Here is a 17,306-nt window from a genome sequence, read left to right as displayed (position 1 = left end):
GTTGCTGTGCTTTTGAAGAAGGTGCCAAGCAAATGGGTATTTAAAAGCAACTTGAATTTTAGCAGTCCTAATAAAAACTTCTTTGTATGAGCTGTATGGGTTTTGGTTTGCTGTCTCTTCCCTCCCCACCCGTCCTGCTGCAATGTGTCTGTATCTGTTTTCTGTGCCTCCCTGCTTTTATCCCAAGAACTGGAATTCCAACTGCTAAGGGTAATGTGCAGTAGTGCGTGAAAACATCTAGCCCTGTATTTCAAGGGACTTCCAGCTTCTTAGTGAGATACCAACTCTGCTAGTTAAGAAAATGCACAGGGAGCCCAGTTTCAAATGTGTGGTGCTTTAATAGGACACTTCAGCCCCACATTTGAATGTCGAGTGAGATGCTTGTATGTCAGAACTGGACACTATGGCCTTGTCTCCATTAAGGACATTTTTTAAAAATTTGCCACTGTTGCTCATACTGGTTCATCTGCATCAGCATGAGCAGTGTTGGGAGCCCTCGTTGAGATAGGATACCAGCTCTTGTCACAATTTTAAGTGTTTCCATTAGTTGTGCTCAGAACAGACTTTGGTGACCCATTATTTAAAGTGGTGGCAGCCAATGACCCATGAGCAGTAGGGCTTCCAATCGTGCAACCACTGATGCTATCAATTATTGAAAAATCATCTTTGTGTAGAGATGGCCTCAGTATCCACTTTGAGGATATCTCCCTGCCTATCTTCCATTTTATTCTATTAAACCAAAATGCCACACTTATGAAACTTTGAATAAGTGTGGCCTGGGGGACAAGCTAAGATATCCTATAATAATTTCTTAGTCTAGCCGTAGACCTCAAACACTTTACAGAGGAAGTCGTATTATTCCCATTTTATAGATGGGAAAATGGAGGCACAGAGGGGTGGAGTGACTTGTCCAAGGTCACCCAGCAGGCCACTGGCAGGACTGAGAATAGAACTCAGATCTTCTGATTCCCTTGCAGTATAGCTGTTAAACTACAGATACCTTGAATAAAAAGAAAGCAAGACATACATAAATATACTTGGAGTGGTTTTATTCTGAAAAGTGCTTATTTTGTTTTTTAACTGAAAGAATAATAATTTCACTTCTCAGTTTAAATGGAAAATGCAGATTAATTCTTTGGAAAGTAAAGTAGTGCATGAATGAAATCGCACGTGTTGAGAGTGTGTGTGAGCTGAAGCACAGAACTGATTTAATCTATCCAAATATGTGTAAGATTGTCATAGAGGAAGTTTTGCATCAGGGAATTTGCACAGTCATAAAACACTTAACCTGAAGCATGTGGTCCTTCTGTTTGATGTGAGACTGAAAATTGCAAAGAGTACTCCTAGGGGAATTCTGTGCCAAAAAATAAATTCTGTGCATAATATTTTAAAATTCTGCATAGTTTATTTGCCAAAATAACACAATATAATCATGACAGTTTCAATTATTTTGGTTTCAGAGTAGCAGCCGTGTTAGTCTGTATCCGCAAAAAAGAACAGGAGTACTTGTGGCACCTTAAAGACTAACAAATTTATTGTAGCATGAGCTCATCTCAATTGATTAGACTTTTCCTGTTGTTATGCATACTTCCACCTTTTCATGTTCTCTGTATGTATAAATATCTCCTGTCTGTGTGTTCCATTCTATGCATCCGAAGAAGTGAGCTGTAGCTCACTACAATAAATTTGTTAGTCTTTAAGGTGCCACAAGTACTCCTGTTGAATTATTTTGGTAATTTATTTCAAAATACCTGTCAACCAGTATGTCTGTAACAATACAGATAACCAGACAATTCAGGAAATGTTTTTCGACAAATAGATTCCTTACTGGGCATATTAATAAAGAACTTTGAGTAATAATTCATTTAAACTACAGTACAGAAATGTATTTCCCGCACCCCTCAGAAGCAGTGCAAAGGCTTAGCAGAGTCGGGGGTAATGGAGGAGCTGAGGGAGAGTCAAGTAATTGCTGGGAAGGAGCCTAGGAGTGAACTTGGAGGGTTGTTGGGTGTGGATGGGAGAAGTATGGAACAGGGTTTGGGTTTTTTTTGTTTGTTTGTTTGTTTTTTTTGGGGGGGGAGGGAAATTGTTAGGGAGTTGGGTAATCTCCCCCATGCAGACCCTGGCTGACTCCTACCCTCTCTCATTCAGTCTGGCATGTACCCCTGTCCCCAAGTGTCCCTGCACTCCCCTACTCCATTCCCATGTGGCTCTGCACCTCCCTGTTACAATGTGGCTCTGTACCCCCACTCAGCAACTCCCTGTTCCCATGTGTTCTTGCACTCCACTCCCATTTAGACCCATCCCAGTCTGTCCCCCCCACTAGCCCATCTGAACCCTAATATGTGACCCTCCAGCAGCCCAATGTGCCCCATGCTGTCCACCCCGCCCCCCCGCATACCCATGCCTCCTGACCTGGCCACACAGGCAGGGCGCCATGAGAAACACAGCCTCTTCTCTTCCCCATCTGCACCTAGGGCTTATCTCTGTTCTGGCACCACAGCAGCTCCTGGTAGGCGAAAGGTGTAACTGCAGCACCTCTCCAGCAGAATGTAACTTCTGTGGAGAAAAAAAAAATTATCTGTGGGACATGAATGCTGAGCATGCACAGTGGTGCAGAATTCCTCCAGGAGTAAAAGGGGTAACGATCATTTGATGCCAGACTAGAAACACTAGTGGAAAATAGTCATGGTAGAAGTGATTTAAGTCTACATTGTTAGGATGACAGCTTAATTGATCAATGCTAGTTTCATTCTCCTAGTTGAGTGGCATTGTCTCATGAGTTCAGCACTGTTACGTGCAGGTAGAAAGCAGACTACAGAATTCATTGGCAAGAAAATTACCCTCTTCCAGCTGTTTAGTCCATCAAATGATTTTTTTTTCTTACTGCCAACAAACTGAATTAGATTCTTCTTCATAATTTTCTATTTAGGCCTCATGTATCTGAGTTATGTGCTTTCTTTTGTCTTGCCTGTTAGGATGCAGTACTCTGGCGAATGCAGGCAGTTCATAAGGGTATGTCTACGCTGCAGTTAGACACCTATGCCTGGCCTGTGCCCTGCTGACTTGGGGCCACAAAACTTGGGCTAAGGGGCTGTTTAATTGCTGTGTAGATGTTTGGGTTTGACCTGGAGCCCAAGCTCTGGGATCCTCGCAGGGTCCTAGAGCCCAGCCTCCAACCTAAGCCCAAACATCAATACCGTAATTAAACAGCTCCATAGTCCAAGCCCCACAAGCCCAAGTCAGCTGGCCCAGGACAGCCACAGGTTTTTAATTGCAGTGTAGACATACCCTGATGCACCACTTCTGATGGCTCATCTACACAGCAACGCAAACTGCAGCCGGTCAGGAATTTTTCAGTGAAATGTTTTTCCTCAGAAAATGCCTATTTGTTGAAACTTAATTTTTTGTGGAAATGTATCAATTTCAATTAAAGGTTTCTCAGGTCCAGGATGGAATTTCTGCTCAGAGACACAACAGCTTGGTGTTTTAGGGCATTCACCTGGGATGTGAGAGACCTAGTTCAGACTTGATTCAGAACAGAAACTTGACTCTGTTTCTTTAAAATGTTTACCCTAGCCACTGAACTATGTAGTGAGTCTCTCACTCTTTATCTGACCCAATAAATTTTTATTTACACTGAGTGGAACAGTTCCAACAGAGGAGAGGGAAGGGAGAAAAGAGAGACTCTCACCTAGGGGTGAGGGCACCTGCGTGGGATGTGGGGGACTCAGGTTCAAAACCCTGCTCTGCCTTATTCAGTACCCTAACTACCAGACAATTGTGGGGGGAAGGGTCTCTCTCATGATGTTTGTTACAATTTTCAAAATATCTTGTTTTTGTTCCTGTGTAGAAATAATTTGGTAGTCTCAGTCTACCTTCTATTGGACAAGGGTCTGATGGTCACAAAATCCACCCTAATGATTGGCATGAAACTAATAGCAACTTCCTTTTCAGTAGAGAGGCAAGAGGGCTCTGTGGGCCTGGAGACTGAATTACCTTCTCATCTCTAGTGATGGTCCCTCCACAAAGGGTGTGGGGAAGTATAAGCTTCTGTTGCTGCTGTCCATACTGTTCTAGCTCAATACAGAGAGAGAGAGAGAGAGAAGAAAAATGTGTTTGCCATCACACTAAAAATGCTCATTCCATTGAATTGGCTGTAACAAGGAAAGAAGGGGGTGAGGGGGAGGAAAACTGCAGGGAAAAACATAATCAGAAAAATCCTTATGGTACCAAACAAAGCAGAGAGGTGGCTGAGATTTGTAGGGTTGTGTTGCTTGTATAGCTGGTAATACTCAATATGTTTAAAAACTGCCTGAAATATGATCAATTAAAAAATAGGAAGCAGAGTCACATTTGTTCAAGGCTAGTTCTAAACTTCATGACCAGTTGAGTTTTTCAGATAAGTTGCTTCTACAAATTGAATCAGTATGCAGTTTTTGTAGGGTTGTAATACTCTGCAAATAACTCAATGGAAAATGATACTCATGAAATGTTTGTGCTTTTTCTTCCATTAATAGTAGCATTTTTCTCCTGTCGGGTTTAATTTCCACACATACACTTCAAATTGCAGCATTATTGTCAGATTGAATGTTAGTGTAATATTGTAAAGTCTTAGCTTGCCTCCAGCATAGTGGCATGCCTCTGTATACAACACTGATATTTTTCATTTTGAACAGCACTCCTGGCACGTTCAGACACAACTGAATTTTGGTTTTGACGAAAAGTAAGACTGATATAAGACCAAATACCCAAAAAACACGTTCTTGGTGGCTATTGTTGCTTCTTGGTGCTAGTAATGTGTCAAGCCATGGGTTCATCATATGTACTAATAATGCTGTTATTTCTCTAAGATGACAACTCCCCAAGGAAGTTTACTCAATCCAGGGGAATGAGGTTGGGGTGGGGGGGAAGGAGAGATTGTTTACTCATTGTAAACATGGTGTTTTAAACAATGGAAACCAACATTATGATTAGCTCCCAGTCCCCATATTTGAGCAGTCAAGACTCTGCATGATGGACTGATGAGCTCTGTATGTTTGACAGGAAATCCAGGCCAACCCTACTCCCCTTGAACTCATGCTTCTGCATCCTGTCTCTCATCCTGTTTTTAGCGGATCCAGGGATGTTGCGGAGGGAAGTTATTTGTTTTCCCCCTTGGGGAATAGCTCTGTTTGCTGTCACTATTCACTGCACTGGCTTGTTACGTATTTTAAATGTGGTGTATACGAGAGCCTTCCGGAAAGGGTAGGAGGTAGATGGCAAGTGCAAGAGCACCACATACAGGCAGGACGAGGCACAGTCCCCTGTGTGTAAGTTTATTCTTCCAGTTAGAGGGGTGGGGAAGGAAGAAAAACTACCGATGGGTAAAAATGGTGGTCAATAATTTTGAGTGAAATAACAGATGTAAAGGTAGCCATCCTACAGCAAAAAAACTTCAGGACTAGACTTCAAAGAGAAAGTGCTGAACTTCAGTTCATTTGCAAATTTGACACCATCAGCTCAGGTTTAAACAAAGACTGTGAATGGCTTGCCAACTACAAAACCAGTTTCTCCTCCCTTGGTGTTCACACCTCTTCTGCTAGAAGAGGGCCTCACCCTCCCTGATTGAACTAACCTCGTTATCTCCAGACTGGTTCTTGCCTGCATATTTATACCTGCCTCTGGAAATTTCCATTACATGCGTCTGACAAAGTGGGTATTCACCCATGAAAGCTCATGCTCCAATACATTTGTTGGTCTATCAGGTGCCACAGGACTCTTTGTTGCTTCTTACAGATCCAGACTAACACGGCTACCCCTCTGATACTTCTTACCTCTTTCACATTCTCATCTTTGCATCCCAGTGGATATCCTGAAGTGTCCCATCATGCAACAAATCACTCACTGCTTCTTGCGCGATATTATTCATCAGTACAGCACAACTTCTAACCAAGAAAATGAAGATACGTTGTGATTCATGTTCCCGTATCTGTCAGATTACAGCAAAATGCATTTTAAATATTCTCTGCCAGTTGAGCCTCAAGACCTGCGTCACAGGGCAGGAGTTAGGTAGAGGTTGAGCTCTCCAGCAGAGGATTCAGGAATGCTTGTATCATGTGCATGCTTCATGATGTAACATTTCTGAGGGGCTTGGCATTCCAGCTTATAGGAGTCCCTGTGCGCTCAGCAGCTGTGTCCTTAACTCTGCTTCAGCTGTTCACAAATGTAAAACTCGGTTGTGCTGTGTGCGTCCAGTACGTGCCTCCTAAACTGAACTTCTCGCATTCGGAATCCATGCACTGTGGCCAGCTCTCTGGCCAGTGGAAGGAGGTTTATGGTGTTGGGGCTGTTTTTTGTGAAAGCTACTTGATTCTCGAGGCATGCAGTGAAGTTATCAAAGAAACCAGAGCAGCAATAACAAAAGCAGCCATCTACAGGCTGTGTCTTCCCTTTGGGGGACACTATTCGTTTAATCCATTCTTAAAGGCTGAAGATTTGCTTCTCTGGGTATGCAGAGTTTTCAGCCCAGATGCCATTATGTGGTATAAACTCAAATTCATCTTCGGTATTAAACCTCCAGATCAGTGCAGTGCTGGGAGAGCACTTGGAGTTCAGTTCTGTCTTGTTCCATAGCATTTCCTAGTGGAAACAGCGGTCTTTTAAAACATGCTGTCTTTATACAAAATAACACACAAGACCCAAACTCTGGTCCCTGTGGTACTCTAATCCAGTGGTCTTTGGCAGTAATATTTAGCACCAAGCCTCCTAATCCTCTTCCACTGTAGCATCCAGACTCCAGGTCAAGCCCCAAAAGCAAAAGGGTCATTAAATCAGCACTCTAGGTCACATTCCCATTGTGCTGGCTTAAATTTGGTCAGACTCAATTCTGGCAGCTTGTCACAGTGTCCAGATTAACCATGGCAGATGACTGTGAGCTCATCTGTGATGAAACAGGAGAGCTACACTGGTGGGGATGGGAAGCAGGAAGAGGACAAAAACAGAGAACAATAAAAAACCCAAACAAACCCAGGACACCATAGCCGCATGTAATTAAGGATGGAATAAATTCCCACTGTGTAGGTTAGAAATTACAAGGGAAAGATGAGAGAGAGAGAAGTTCATCTCCCAAATTTCTGGAGTATTTAAGATCAAATGTCTTTATATGCAGTGCTTGCAAGAATCAAAAGGAGTCAGTGAATGTGTGTACGACCCCATGTTAACTTGTTTGAGGCCAGAGTCAGTGGAAGCCAAACTATTTGTGCTGCCTGCAAATAGCTTCCCAAAGAGAAACAGAGCAGGAAACTCCCACAATAACACTCACAATAGGAGTGAAAGGCCAGCCAAACGCAGCCGGTGACATGTGACAAGTGTGACCAGTGTGTCTCTGAGCAGCTGGAGGAAGATTTCAATCCTGGTAATTTTGTAAAAGGACATTTTTCAAAAGAGCCCTAAACTTGTCACAGCCAGTCAGTGCAGCATGTAATGACCAACATGCTTTGTATATAGAGAAACATCACATGTGTTAGACTGGGCCTAGCTCACTGCTGTGGAAGTATTTTAGAACTGATGATTATCTGCCTCTTTGCATGGATCCTTCTGTGCATGCTCTTGCAACTTGCTAAACATCACATCCCCTGCCGATGGCCGTGTTCAGACTGCACTAGTAGAACCAACGTGGCTGGTTCCATGTTGGCTGTGGTAGGGCGGTGGGTGTGGGGGCAACAAAAATAACAACTCGGTGTTTGTTTCCACTGAGAAAGTTTTGACCTGCTTAAAGAGCCATTGCTATGGAAACGTAATGAGAAGATAATTGAATGGAACCTCTTTGCCTTCCATCTCTTTACACTGATGCCAGGAAGGTCAGAACCTTGCAGCCTTGCTTTCCCTTCAGGTCCATGCAAATTTGATAAGAAACTAAAGGCCCATTTTCCTCCTCTATGCCAGCCCCGTTAGATAAATTATCTTGTGGTCAGTCGGTAACAGTTATAAAGATGTCGGTTTTCACACTGATTGTGACTTGGCCCTATATCATACATACAGATAACCAAATGGCCTTCCAAAGGAGCATGCAAAGGCTTTTGTGTTGGTTTAGTCAGCAACCCAAATGTGAATAATATTTTTAGGTCCAAAATCACATCCTGAACCATCCAGCCCAAAAGGGTTGTAAATAGTTATTGACAAGAGTTAAGAGGGCCAATATCAATTTATTGAAGATCATAATGGTGTTAGTTTCATTTTTTGGACTGCATTGGGCACCTGTGGATTTTATGTCCCATAAATAAGATGTGGCCATGTTTTAAAGCTTACCTGCATTTATAACGTTTAAGGTAAAATAAAAGCCAGTCAGAATCACTTTATTCTCTGCTCCTGTGTTATGATTTGTTTTGAGAATGATGGGCTTTTGAAAGCCAGCTGCACATTCATAAAAGCAGCACATGGTGTCATTTGTTTCCCTTTCCAATTCTGTAATAGTCCAGCTCAGGGCTATTTCACATCTCAGGGCACATATGGACTGTGTCTTGTAAAATCAGCCACTGTGTATGCAAGGTAAGCCCTGGTGCTTTCCTATCTAAGAACAAAATCAGCTCACAGTTAATAGGGAAAATTGTAGCCTACCTAGTTTAATAGAGCTGTAGCCAAAAGCCCATTTTCTAAGTGGATATTTTGTTCAACTAGCCTGTGTTCCATACATGTGCAGTGATCTCTGGCCTTAAGGAGATGTCTTGGCGGCACAACCTCTAGGGCAGTGGTGGGCAATGGCCCATCAGGGTAATCTGCTGGTCGGCTGCCAGATAGTTTGTTTACATTTGCACGGCCACGCACAGCTCCAAGTGGCCGCAGTTCGCCGTTCCCAGCCAATGGGAGCTGTGGGAAGCAGCGCTGACTGCAGAGACGTGCTGGTCACCACTTCCCGCAGCTCCCATTGGCCAGGAATGGCAAACCACAGCCACTGGGAACTGCGGACAGCCGTGCAAATGTAGACAAACTGTCTGGCGGCCTGCCAACAGATTACCCTGACGGGCTGCGAGTGGCCCGCGGGCCGCAGGTTGCCCACCGCTGCTCTAGGGCTTGAAAAGGAGTGTATGGAATGTGCAAACAGGTAGGTATAGAAAGAGCATTACCATCTCCTGCAGTTTAATAACGAGAAGTCCTGGTGGTACCTTTGGTACAGCTGGTGCTGCCATGGTGTGTATAAAACTCTATATACCCAAGACACAACTCCATTGGAGCATATCATTTCTGCAAAACAGGTATGTAGCAAACACGTTCTTTGGATCCAAAGAGTAGCCTTCATTTTTAACCTATTCTGAGGCAGTTTTTTATTTCTTGTTTCCACATCTCAGGCCCACAAGGTCTTAAAAATAAGCCTAAGAATGGTTTTGAAATTGTGAGATTCATAGATAAAGTTCTGGATGTTTCTAAACTTCTATCCTACATAGGATTGGAAAATACTTCTATAAGAAGAGCTCTGTGTAAGCTCAAAAGCTTGTTTCTCACTCCAACAGAAGCTGGTCCAATAAAAGATATTACCTCACCCACCCTGTCTCTCCTCTTTGTGGAATATACTTGACAATATATCCTTCTTGTCTGAAGCTAGATCCATAGATTTCTCAGGTATATGCTGTGACAGAATACATTTCATATGGAAGCCTACTAATGAAGTTGTACATCAGAGCACAACAAAACTGAAGGCCTCCTCAGTAGAGTAATGGCATTTGGCTGCCTTTCAGTCATGCAGTGCTGAAACTTCTGCCAAGTGTCACTACATCATTAACTTTCAGTACAAGTTATCAGTCTGTGAATGGAAGAACACAAATCACTTTCAGCGCACGTTCACAGAGGAGCTGCAGCTTTAACACAGTAAGGAAGTGTAATTGGCAAAGCAAACACAAACCAGCTCTGAGGGCTTATGGAATCTTTCGCCATACATGTAAGAAGTGAAACAATTGATGTTTTTTATATCCTTGGTAATAAATAAATAAATAAAAATCAAAGTTGTCTGGGAGAACTTACAGGCAAGTGCCTTGTCTTATTGGACACTCTCCTTTTCCATCTTGTAAGACAAGCTGTTAGTATTTTCAAGGTCAGCCCAGAGATGGAAGACTTCGGAATTAGAGAATGCATGAAATGACGAATGGACATGTTTGCCCTTCTACCTAAGTATTATCTCTTTGCTTTGACTGGTGCCAGGAATTTGCATCCTAGGACAATACTCAGTATCTTTTTTTATTCCCCCCTCCCCAAGTCAGAGTTACAAATTAGATGTTGGCCTGCTTGCTGTGGACATCTCCCCTCCGTCACTATATCTAGCCCAGGAACATCCAAAGATTGCTGCTGCAAGGCTTTGGTAGTTGATATGAAATGAGTTGGTGGGCCAGTCCCTAGTGAACAGATGCCCACAACACCAACACCACACCTGGTACATACTTGCATCCCGGTTGGCAGCTTTGGCAGTGAAGAAGAGGAGGCTGAACAACCCTCTCGCCACAAGAAATGGTCTCTCTGGCTCAAGGCAGAGCTGCCATGGTGTAGCAGCATGGAGAAGCTTTCATGGCTCGGCCTACGGTGTTCCTGTTCTGATAATAAATAGGACTTCGTTTTCCAGGGATGTCAGTTTGGCACCTTCCATGAGCACTGAATTCACTAAAGTATTTGCTGGATGCTGAAGTCCATGCAAAGGCGCAAAAAGGTAACAGGGTTAGATCTTTCATCATACAGGCTGAAAGCCAAGTTCTCATGTTGCGCTCATAGAAAGGTCCGTGTGCTTTATGTTTGGGATCGAGGAATGAGTGAGCGATGCTGTTTAGGAAATGCCACTGCCATTGTTACATTAGAAATCCATTAGAAATTGAAGTCAATGGGAGTTTTGTCACTGACTTCAGTGAGGCGAGTATTTCATTCAAAATCTAAAGGGACTGAGAACTTTCCTCCTGTGCCTGTTGTTCAGGCTCTTTCCTCAGAACCAAATATTTGACTGCAAGTGCTGTGAGCCACCTAGTTATTAATGTTTTCTCCCTAGAAGTTATCCCATCCAAGAGTAAACTTCATCAGCAAGGATATCAACAAATGCCCCCTTCCACCTGGTGCAGTCCAAATCTGGAATGTGGTTGCATCAGCTGATTTGCCATTTGTGCCGGATTACATTTCTAATCAGACTGAAGTAGAAAGGAGATGGCATTTCACAGCTCTGCTGTGCCAGCTTCTCTTTGCTCGGATGAATTACTGAATCAAAACTAAACTTCATGCTGTCTCATTTTCCCTTTAATGATGTCTTTTCAAATTGATGAGCATGATTTTCATGCTTACAAAATGCCACCCTGTAATTGCTTGGATTGTTTACATTGTGAATCGGTATGAAACAAAAAAAAGTTTTCCCTTCGGAGGTTTTCTGAATTGATCAAAAACTCTGTGGTGCCCTCTGCTGGGAACCCAAGAAAATGCAGAAGAACATGGGAAATTCAGACAAAGAAATACAGAAGAACCTCAGAGTTGCAAACATTAGAGTTACGAACTGGCCAGTCAACCACACAGCTCATTTGGAAAGGATGCAGTCAAGCAGCGCGCACACAAATATAATACAGTACAGTACCATGTTAAATGTAAACTGCTTAAAAAGGGGGGAAGGAGTTTAAAGAAAAATACATTTAAGATGCTTAAAAGCTGCATTTTTTCTTCTGCATAGTGAAGTTTCAAAGCTGTATTAAGTCAATGTTCAGTTATAAACTTTTGAAAGAACAACCATAACATTTTGTTCAGAGTTATGAACAACCTCCATTCCTGAGGTGTTTGTAATTCTGAGGTTCTACTGTAAGTAGAAACAACGGGGAGTACTTGTGGCACCTTAGAGACTAACACCTTTATTTGGGCATAAGCTTTTTTGGGCTAAAACCCACTTCATCAGATGCTTGGAGTGGAAAATACAGTAGGAAGATATATATACATAGTACATGAAAAGATGGGGGCTGCAAACCCATGAAAGCTTATGCCCAAATAAATGTTAGTCTCTAAGGTGCCACAAGGACTCCTTGTTGCTGATACAGACTAACACGGCTGCCATTCTGAATGCTGTATGTAGAGTATGCCATGTACTGTATACAAGACTTGGTTTGTAAAACTGGGGTGGAGGGGATTGTTTTTGTGGCTTTTTTCATAGATTGAAATATGCATGTTTTTATTTGCATAGATATAACATAGGCATTGTGTTGTCAGGCATTATTGTACAGTATAATGTAATAGAGCACTATGCACACATAATCACACTGATAATGGCCTGCACTGAGTGTGTGATCCAAAGGCCATTGAAGCCAACAGAAATATTTTCATTGACCTAAATGGGCTTTGCTTCAGACTCCTAGACAGAGATTTTCATCTGAAGATTTCAAAGAACTTTGCAAAGTTCAGTAACTATTATTCATGGACTTAAAAACTGAGCAAATGAGAGTTACTCATCGCTTTGGCTGATACTTTTTAGCCCATATTATGTAAGAATAAGTCCTTTTTATCTGGATTTTGAGTGAGGAAGTAGTAGTAAAGCACATGCTGGGAGTTAGGAGAATGACTGATGATCAGCTTTGCCGCAGACATCCTGTGTGATCTGAGGCAAGACACTTAGCTTTTCCGTGCCTTGGTTTCTCATCTGTAAAGTCAGGGAAATGCTAGTTCCCTCTCTCTCAATGGTATGGTGAGGGTTTAATTAATGAGTACAGTAAAAGCTGTGTTGTTTGGCTCTGTACTAACTGGAAAGTTCTCTAAACCAGCATTTCTGATCTTCATAGAAAGTCTGCTGTATAGTCTGGCTGGTGCAGGGCCGAACCTGGCTCTGCGTGGCTCCCTTAGGAGCCGAACCTGGCTGTCCTGGCTGCTCCTAGGCCGAGGTGCAGCAGGCAGCTGTGTGTGCTTCCTCTGCCCAGGCGCTGCCCTTGCAGCTGCCATTGGCCGTCATTCCCGGCCAATGGGAGCTGCAGAGCCAGCGCTCGGGGTGGGGCGGGGGCAGTGTGCAGGGCCTCCTTGGCAGTTCCTCCACTTAGGAGCAGCCAGGACAGGTCGCTGCTTGCGTGAAGCCACCTGAGGTGAGCGCTCCCCGGTTCCGGCACCCTGAGCCCCCTCCTGCATCCCAACCCCCTGTCCAGAGCCCCCTCTCACTTCCAAACTTCCTCCCAGAGCCTGCATCCTCTCTTGTGCCCCAGCCCCGCACCCCTTCCCACACCCAAATTCCCTCCCTCTCAGTTAACCGGCACCCCCTATCTCCCTAACATGCCAGATAAAACAGCTTTTACTGTAGTTATAAAGCATTTTTTGCTCGTAAAATGAAAGGCACTATAGAAGTGCAAAGAGTTATATATACTGTAATTTAAACAACATAACCTTAGTCTAAATGAATACAGGATCACAGACATACAGCTTCTAAATTAGTCAGAATGCTACTTTATTATATTAGAAGAAGAAAAATATGTGAATCAGGGATCCTTATGATCCCTTAGATGTAATTGTGGGATTTTAAATGCATATTTGTCTGTCTTGGTCAAAAAACTTGTTTCAGGGTTTTCAGAGAGGAACTGAGTTAATGTGGTCAAACTATTGCGATCAGAGCTGAGAGGCTGTTTGTAAATAGCTACATTTAGAAGAAAAAGAAGGGAAAACATTTGCTGATGCATTCGCTTGAAACCACAATTTACTGTAATCAGATAGCTCCCAGGAGGTGTGAGAACTCTGCAATAATTAGTCCATTTCTCTTTTGTGTTCTAGGCTTTCCCTTCATAAATCAAGCTCTGAAGAAAGCTCTGTAGGTCAGTATGTTTCATTTCATGTTTCCCTCTGTTTAATTCTTACATCTCTTTAAGTTTTGTGTATGTTGGGTACGATTATCAGAAGAGCTGAGTACCGACAATCCTAACTGAAGTTTGTGGAAGTTGTGAGGGAGGGGTACACCTTTGAAAAATGAGGTGCAGCATCTACAAGTGGCAGACAGGTCCAGTCCAGCTAATACTGTCATTTTGTAAATATGCAACTTGTGAGTTGCAAATCCTAGAATGTTAGATTTTTGCTGGTTTGTCCATTTGCCTTCTTCAAGCCACCTCCCGCACTAACTTTCAAATCATTAGGCATAATTTGCCAGCCTTTCTCCCTTAATGTTTGAGATACTTTGTGTTGTTTTTAAATGGTGTATTTGTATTTCAAAGCTTATTTTTCAGACTGCCCTCTTGTACCTGGAACTAGCTCTGGTACTCATTAGCTACAGCTATAAAATCCTGAGGTTTTTGCTGAGGGTTTTTGGTTTTTATTCCTTCTAAGGCTACCTGCATCCGATTTAAATCGAGAAAACTAGAAAACAAATAAATGGCAGGAGTCACAGAATAACTAAAGAGAATAAAAAACAAAATGCTGCAAAAATACATGAACAATTAAATGTCAACAAGAACACAAAAGGGTCTGTGTTTTATAATTCAAAAAATGCCTCTTGGTAACTTATCTCAATTCTCCACAACCATCCTTGATGCCAAAGAACATACATTTATTTTAGATAGCTTGATTAGCACAATTATTGTACAGATCAAATTCAGAAAATGAGAAAAATTGGGGAATTTTTCTTTCTTGGTAAAGTTACATGCTGAAGTTTTCAAAGAGGAAAATCTAATTTTTGTATTAATGTTCCTTTCCTGTACATTTTTTCTTAAGGGAAAGCAGATTGGAAAAAGAAGAATAAGTATTTTTGGCAGAATTTCCGAAAGAATCAGAAAGGAATAATGAGACAGACTTCGAAAGGTAAAGCCTTTAAGGACACAGTGCACTAAAAATGAGTCTCTATAGCTCCTTAAAGTCTAAGAAACAAGTCTTACAAAACAGAAACTAAATCAACATTATAGTAACTTAGCAAATATGGATCTATGTAGGTCTAATCTGCTAGATAAATACGATCAGGTTTGGTCCATTGTGACTTTAGCTCAGGGGTGGGCAAACTTGTTGGCCCGAGGGCCACATCTGGGAATAGAAATTGTATGATGGGCCATGAATGCTCACAAAATTGGGGGTTGAGTGTGGGAGGGGGTGAAGGCTCTGGTTGGGGGTGTGAGCTCTGGGGTGGGGCCAGAAATAAGGAGTTCAGGGTGTGGGAGGGAGCTCCAGGCTGGAGCAGGTGGTTGGGGTGCAGGAAGGGGTGCAGGCTCCGGCTGGGGTGGGTGGGGCTGTGGAATGAGAGGTTTGGGGTGCAGTAGGGTGCTGTGGGCTGGGATTGAGGGGTTCAGAGGGTGGGAGAGGGATCAGGGCTGGGACGGGGTTGGGGTGTGGGGAGAGGCTCAGGTTCCAAGCAGCACTTACTCAAGCGGCTCCCGGAAACAGCGGCATGTCCCCCTCTCCAGCTCCTATGCAGAGGCGTGGGCAGGTGGCTCTGCACCCTGCCCTGTCCACAGGCCCCACCCCTGCAGCTCCCATTGGAGCACTGGATGGGGCCATTGGAGTGCATAGGAGCTGGAGCTGGGCCATGCTGCAGCCTCCGGGAGCTGCATGGTGTGGCCCCCGACCCTGCACCCCGGCTGGAGCAGTGCAAGCCCCAGACCCTGTTCACGGGCCGGCTTAAAACGGCTCATGGGCCGTAGTTTGCCCACCCCTGCTTTAGCTGCACTCAAAGGATGAGTTAGCAGCAGTATTCTGTTAGGCCTCAATCCTGCAAGGTTCTGGGTGGCCTGTTAAAGTCAATGGGAGAGATAAGAGTGCTCTGTTAGTGGAAGATGTATGTCTAAATGCCCTAGAATAATATGAAAATATCAGTGTGAAATTCTGGGGACTGGGAAAGGCATGTCTTCAGCTATAACATCTGAGCCCCTGGTTTTGCTCCAAGGCTGGGCTTCGATGCTTCTTGATCTCTTGTTTGCTCACTTTGGCCTAACCCAGCTGATTTGAGGGAGGTTGTGGCAAGTCAGTTTGGAGGCTCAGAATGTTCCTACCATTGCAAATAGAGAGAGAGATTTTCAATTGAAGCTGGGTTGCAAAAAGCTGTATGTTTTTAAGATAGGTTGCATCTGGCATGTAAATATAGGAGGGCTAAAGATACTTTGTATTTATTGGCTACACTTGCTTTGATTTATTCTTATGGCTGACATGTTTGTTTAAGGACTAGTTAGCAAGAGACTCCACCCTGCAGTACCTTCTCCAATTTGCTTTAAGGCTGAGCTCAAGCATGGGTCTGTATAGTGCCAGTTTGTAAGCATAAAAAGGGATGAAAGAGTATCTGCCCGCAAATGAAAATGCGTAAGATGAATGCACAGTTAGGTTATCAGGGCTCCTTCCCCGGTTCTACTCCAAGTGGACACTGAGCGTAGCTCTGTACTGCCTTAAAGAGTCACACAGGTGCAGTGATGCTGTAGCGCAAACGTGAAGAGCAGGAAGGTGCTTGCAAACGCACTCTCTCCTGGTTGGATCACTCTGTTGCAGGCAGATGCCTCCCCAAACCGCTGAACAGGCACAACGAACGTGGTGAAAGTATGTTAAAGATGACAGGACTCTGATTAGGATGTAAAAAATGTCTTTAGAAGTGACTTATCAAGGCAGGTTGCTTCCTTTACTGCTCTGGCCACTTTCAAATGTGATCCCAATCAGTGGTATGTATACACCTATACACATTCTGATTTTGGCTGCATCTGCTTTCTTCTTACCAAACTCTGCTGATTTCAGCATACACAGTAGGATGTTTATTGTAGGCAAGGGGCACCGATCTCCATCACTGGAGGAATAAGGCTGCCCTCCTTCCTGTATTTTCCAGTGGAACAAAAGTGGCAACCTGCAGGTACGTCACTGTGTTGTTACGCTGCGTCCCTCTGCCTGATGCAGTATCAGTCACAAAGTTGTAACAACCACAGTTTTCCCCTACACAGATCAAATTGTGGTGTATGGGGAGGGTTCATCCAGCCTAGCCTGACCCAATTGGGAACTGGGTTCTGGAACTGAAGCAGTATCGCCAATGCTTGTTTCCAAACACTCGCCTTTTGGTGCGGAGTCATTTTATATGTGTGTTGCATCTCTTTGTTTCTTCTTCAGGAGAGGATGTTGGTTATGTAGCAAGTGAGATCACGATGAGTGATGAGGAACGAATCCAGCTGATGATGATGGTGAAAGAGAAGATGATCACCATTGAGGAAGCACTTGCTAGGGTATGAGATGCATATAGTAACCCATGATTTGTTCTATCCCAGCTTCCTTTGGGGAGGATGCCCTGTATCCTGTCATCTGTTGGCCCTAGCAGGGTGTTTTTCTGAATAGCGCAGTGTTGTGCAAAGAACAAAGTGGTGGTCCACAGGATCCCTGTGGAGTGTGATAGTGCCGGCACTTTT

At 43.5% G+C, this 17,306-nt stretch overlaps 1 protein-coding gene and 1 long non-coding RNA gene across 7 annotated transcripts in view; one reads left to right on the top strand and one right to left on the bottom strand.

Annotated features, from left to right (window-relative positions):
• SASH1 (SAM and SH3 domain containing 1) overlaps positions 1 to 17,306 on the top strand; it is a 270,968-nt gene that overhangs the window by 175,835 nt on the left and 77,827 nt on the right. For all 6 annotated transcript variants that reach the window (XM_039532949.1, XM_039532948.1, XM_039532952.1 and 3 more), the window contains 3 exons: positions 13,729 to 13,769; positions 14,659 to 14,745; positions 17,014 to 17,126. In XM_039532949.1, coding sequence (XP_039388883.1) covers positions 13,729 to 13,769; positions 14,659 to 14,745; positions 17,014 to 17,126 — 241 coding nt within the window. The remainder of the gene's footprint in view (positions 1 to 13,728; positions 13,770 to 14,658; positions 14,746 to 17,013; positions 17,127 to 17,306) is intronic.
• Positions 883 to 6,861, bottom strand: LOC120402366. The gene is made up of 3 exons (XR_005597190.1): positions 5,817 to 6,861; positions 2,416 to 2,559; positions 883 to 1,000 (listed from the first exon to the last, which is right to left on the bottom strand). It is a non-coding gene; the product is annotated as an uncharacterized LOC120402366 (long non-coding RNA).

The sequence above is a fragment of the Mauremys reevesii genome, linkage group 3 (assembly GCF_016161935.1).
Source record: "Mauremys reevesii isolate NIE-2019 linkage group 3, ASM1616193v1, whole genome shotgun sequence".
NCBI classification, from domain to species: Eukaryota; Metazoa; Chordata; order Testudines; family Geoemydidae; genus Mauremys; species Mauremys reevesii.
This window is presented reverse-complemented; position numbering and strand designations above follow the sequence as displayed.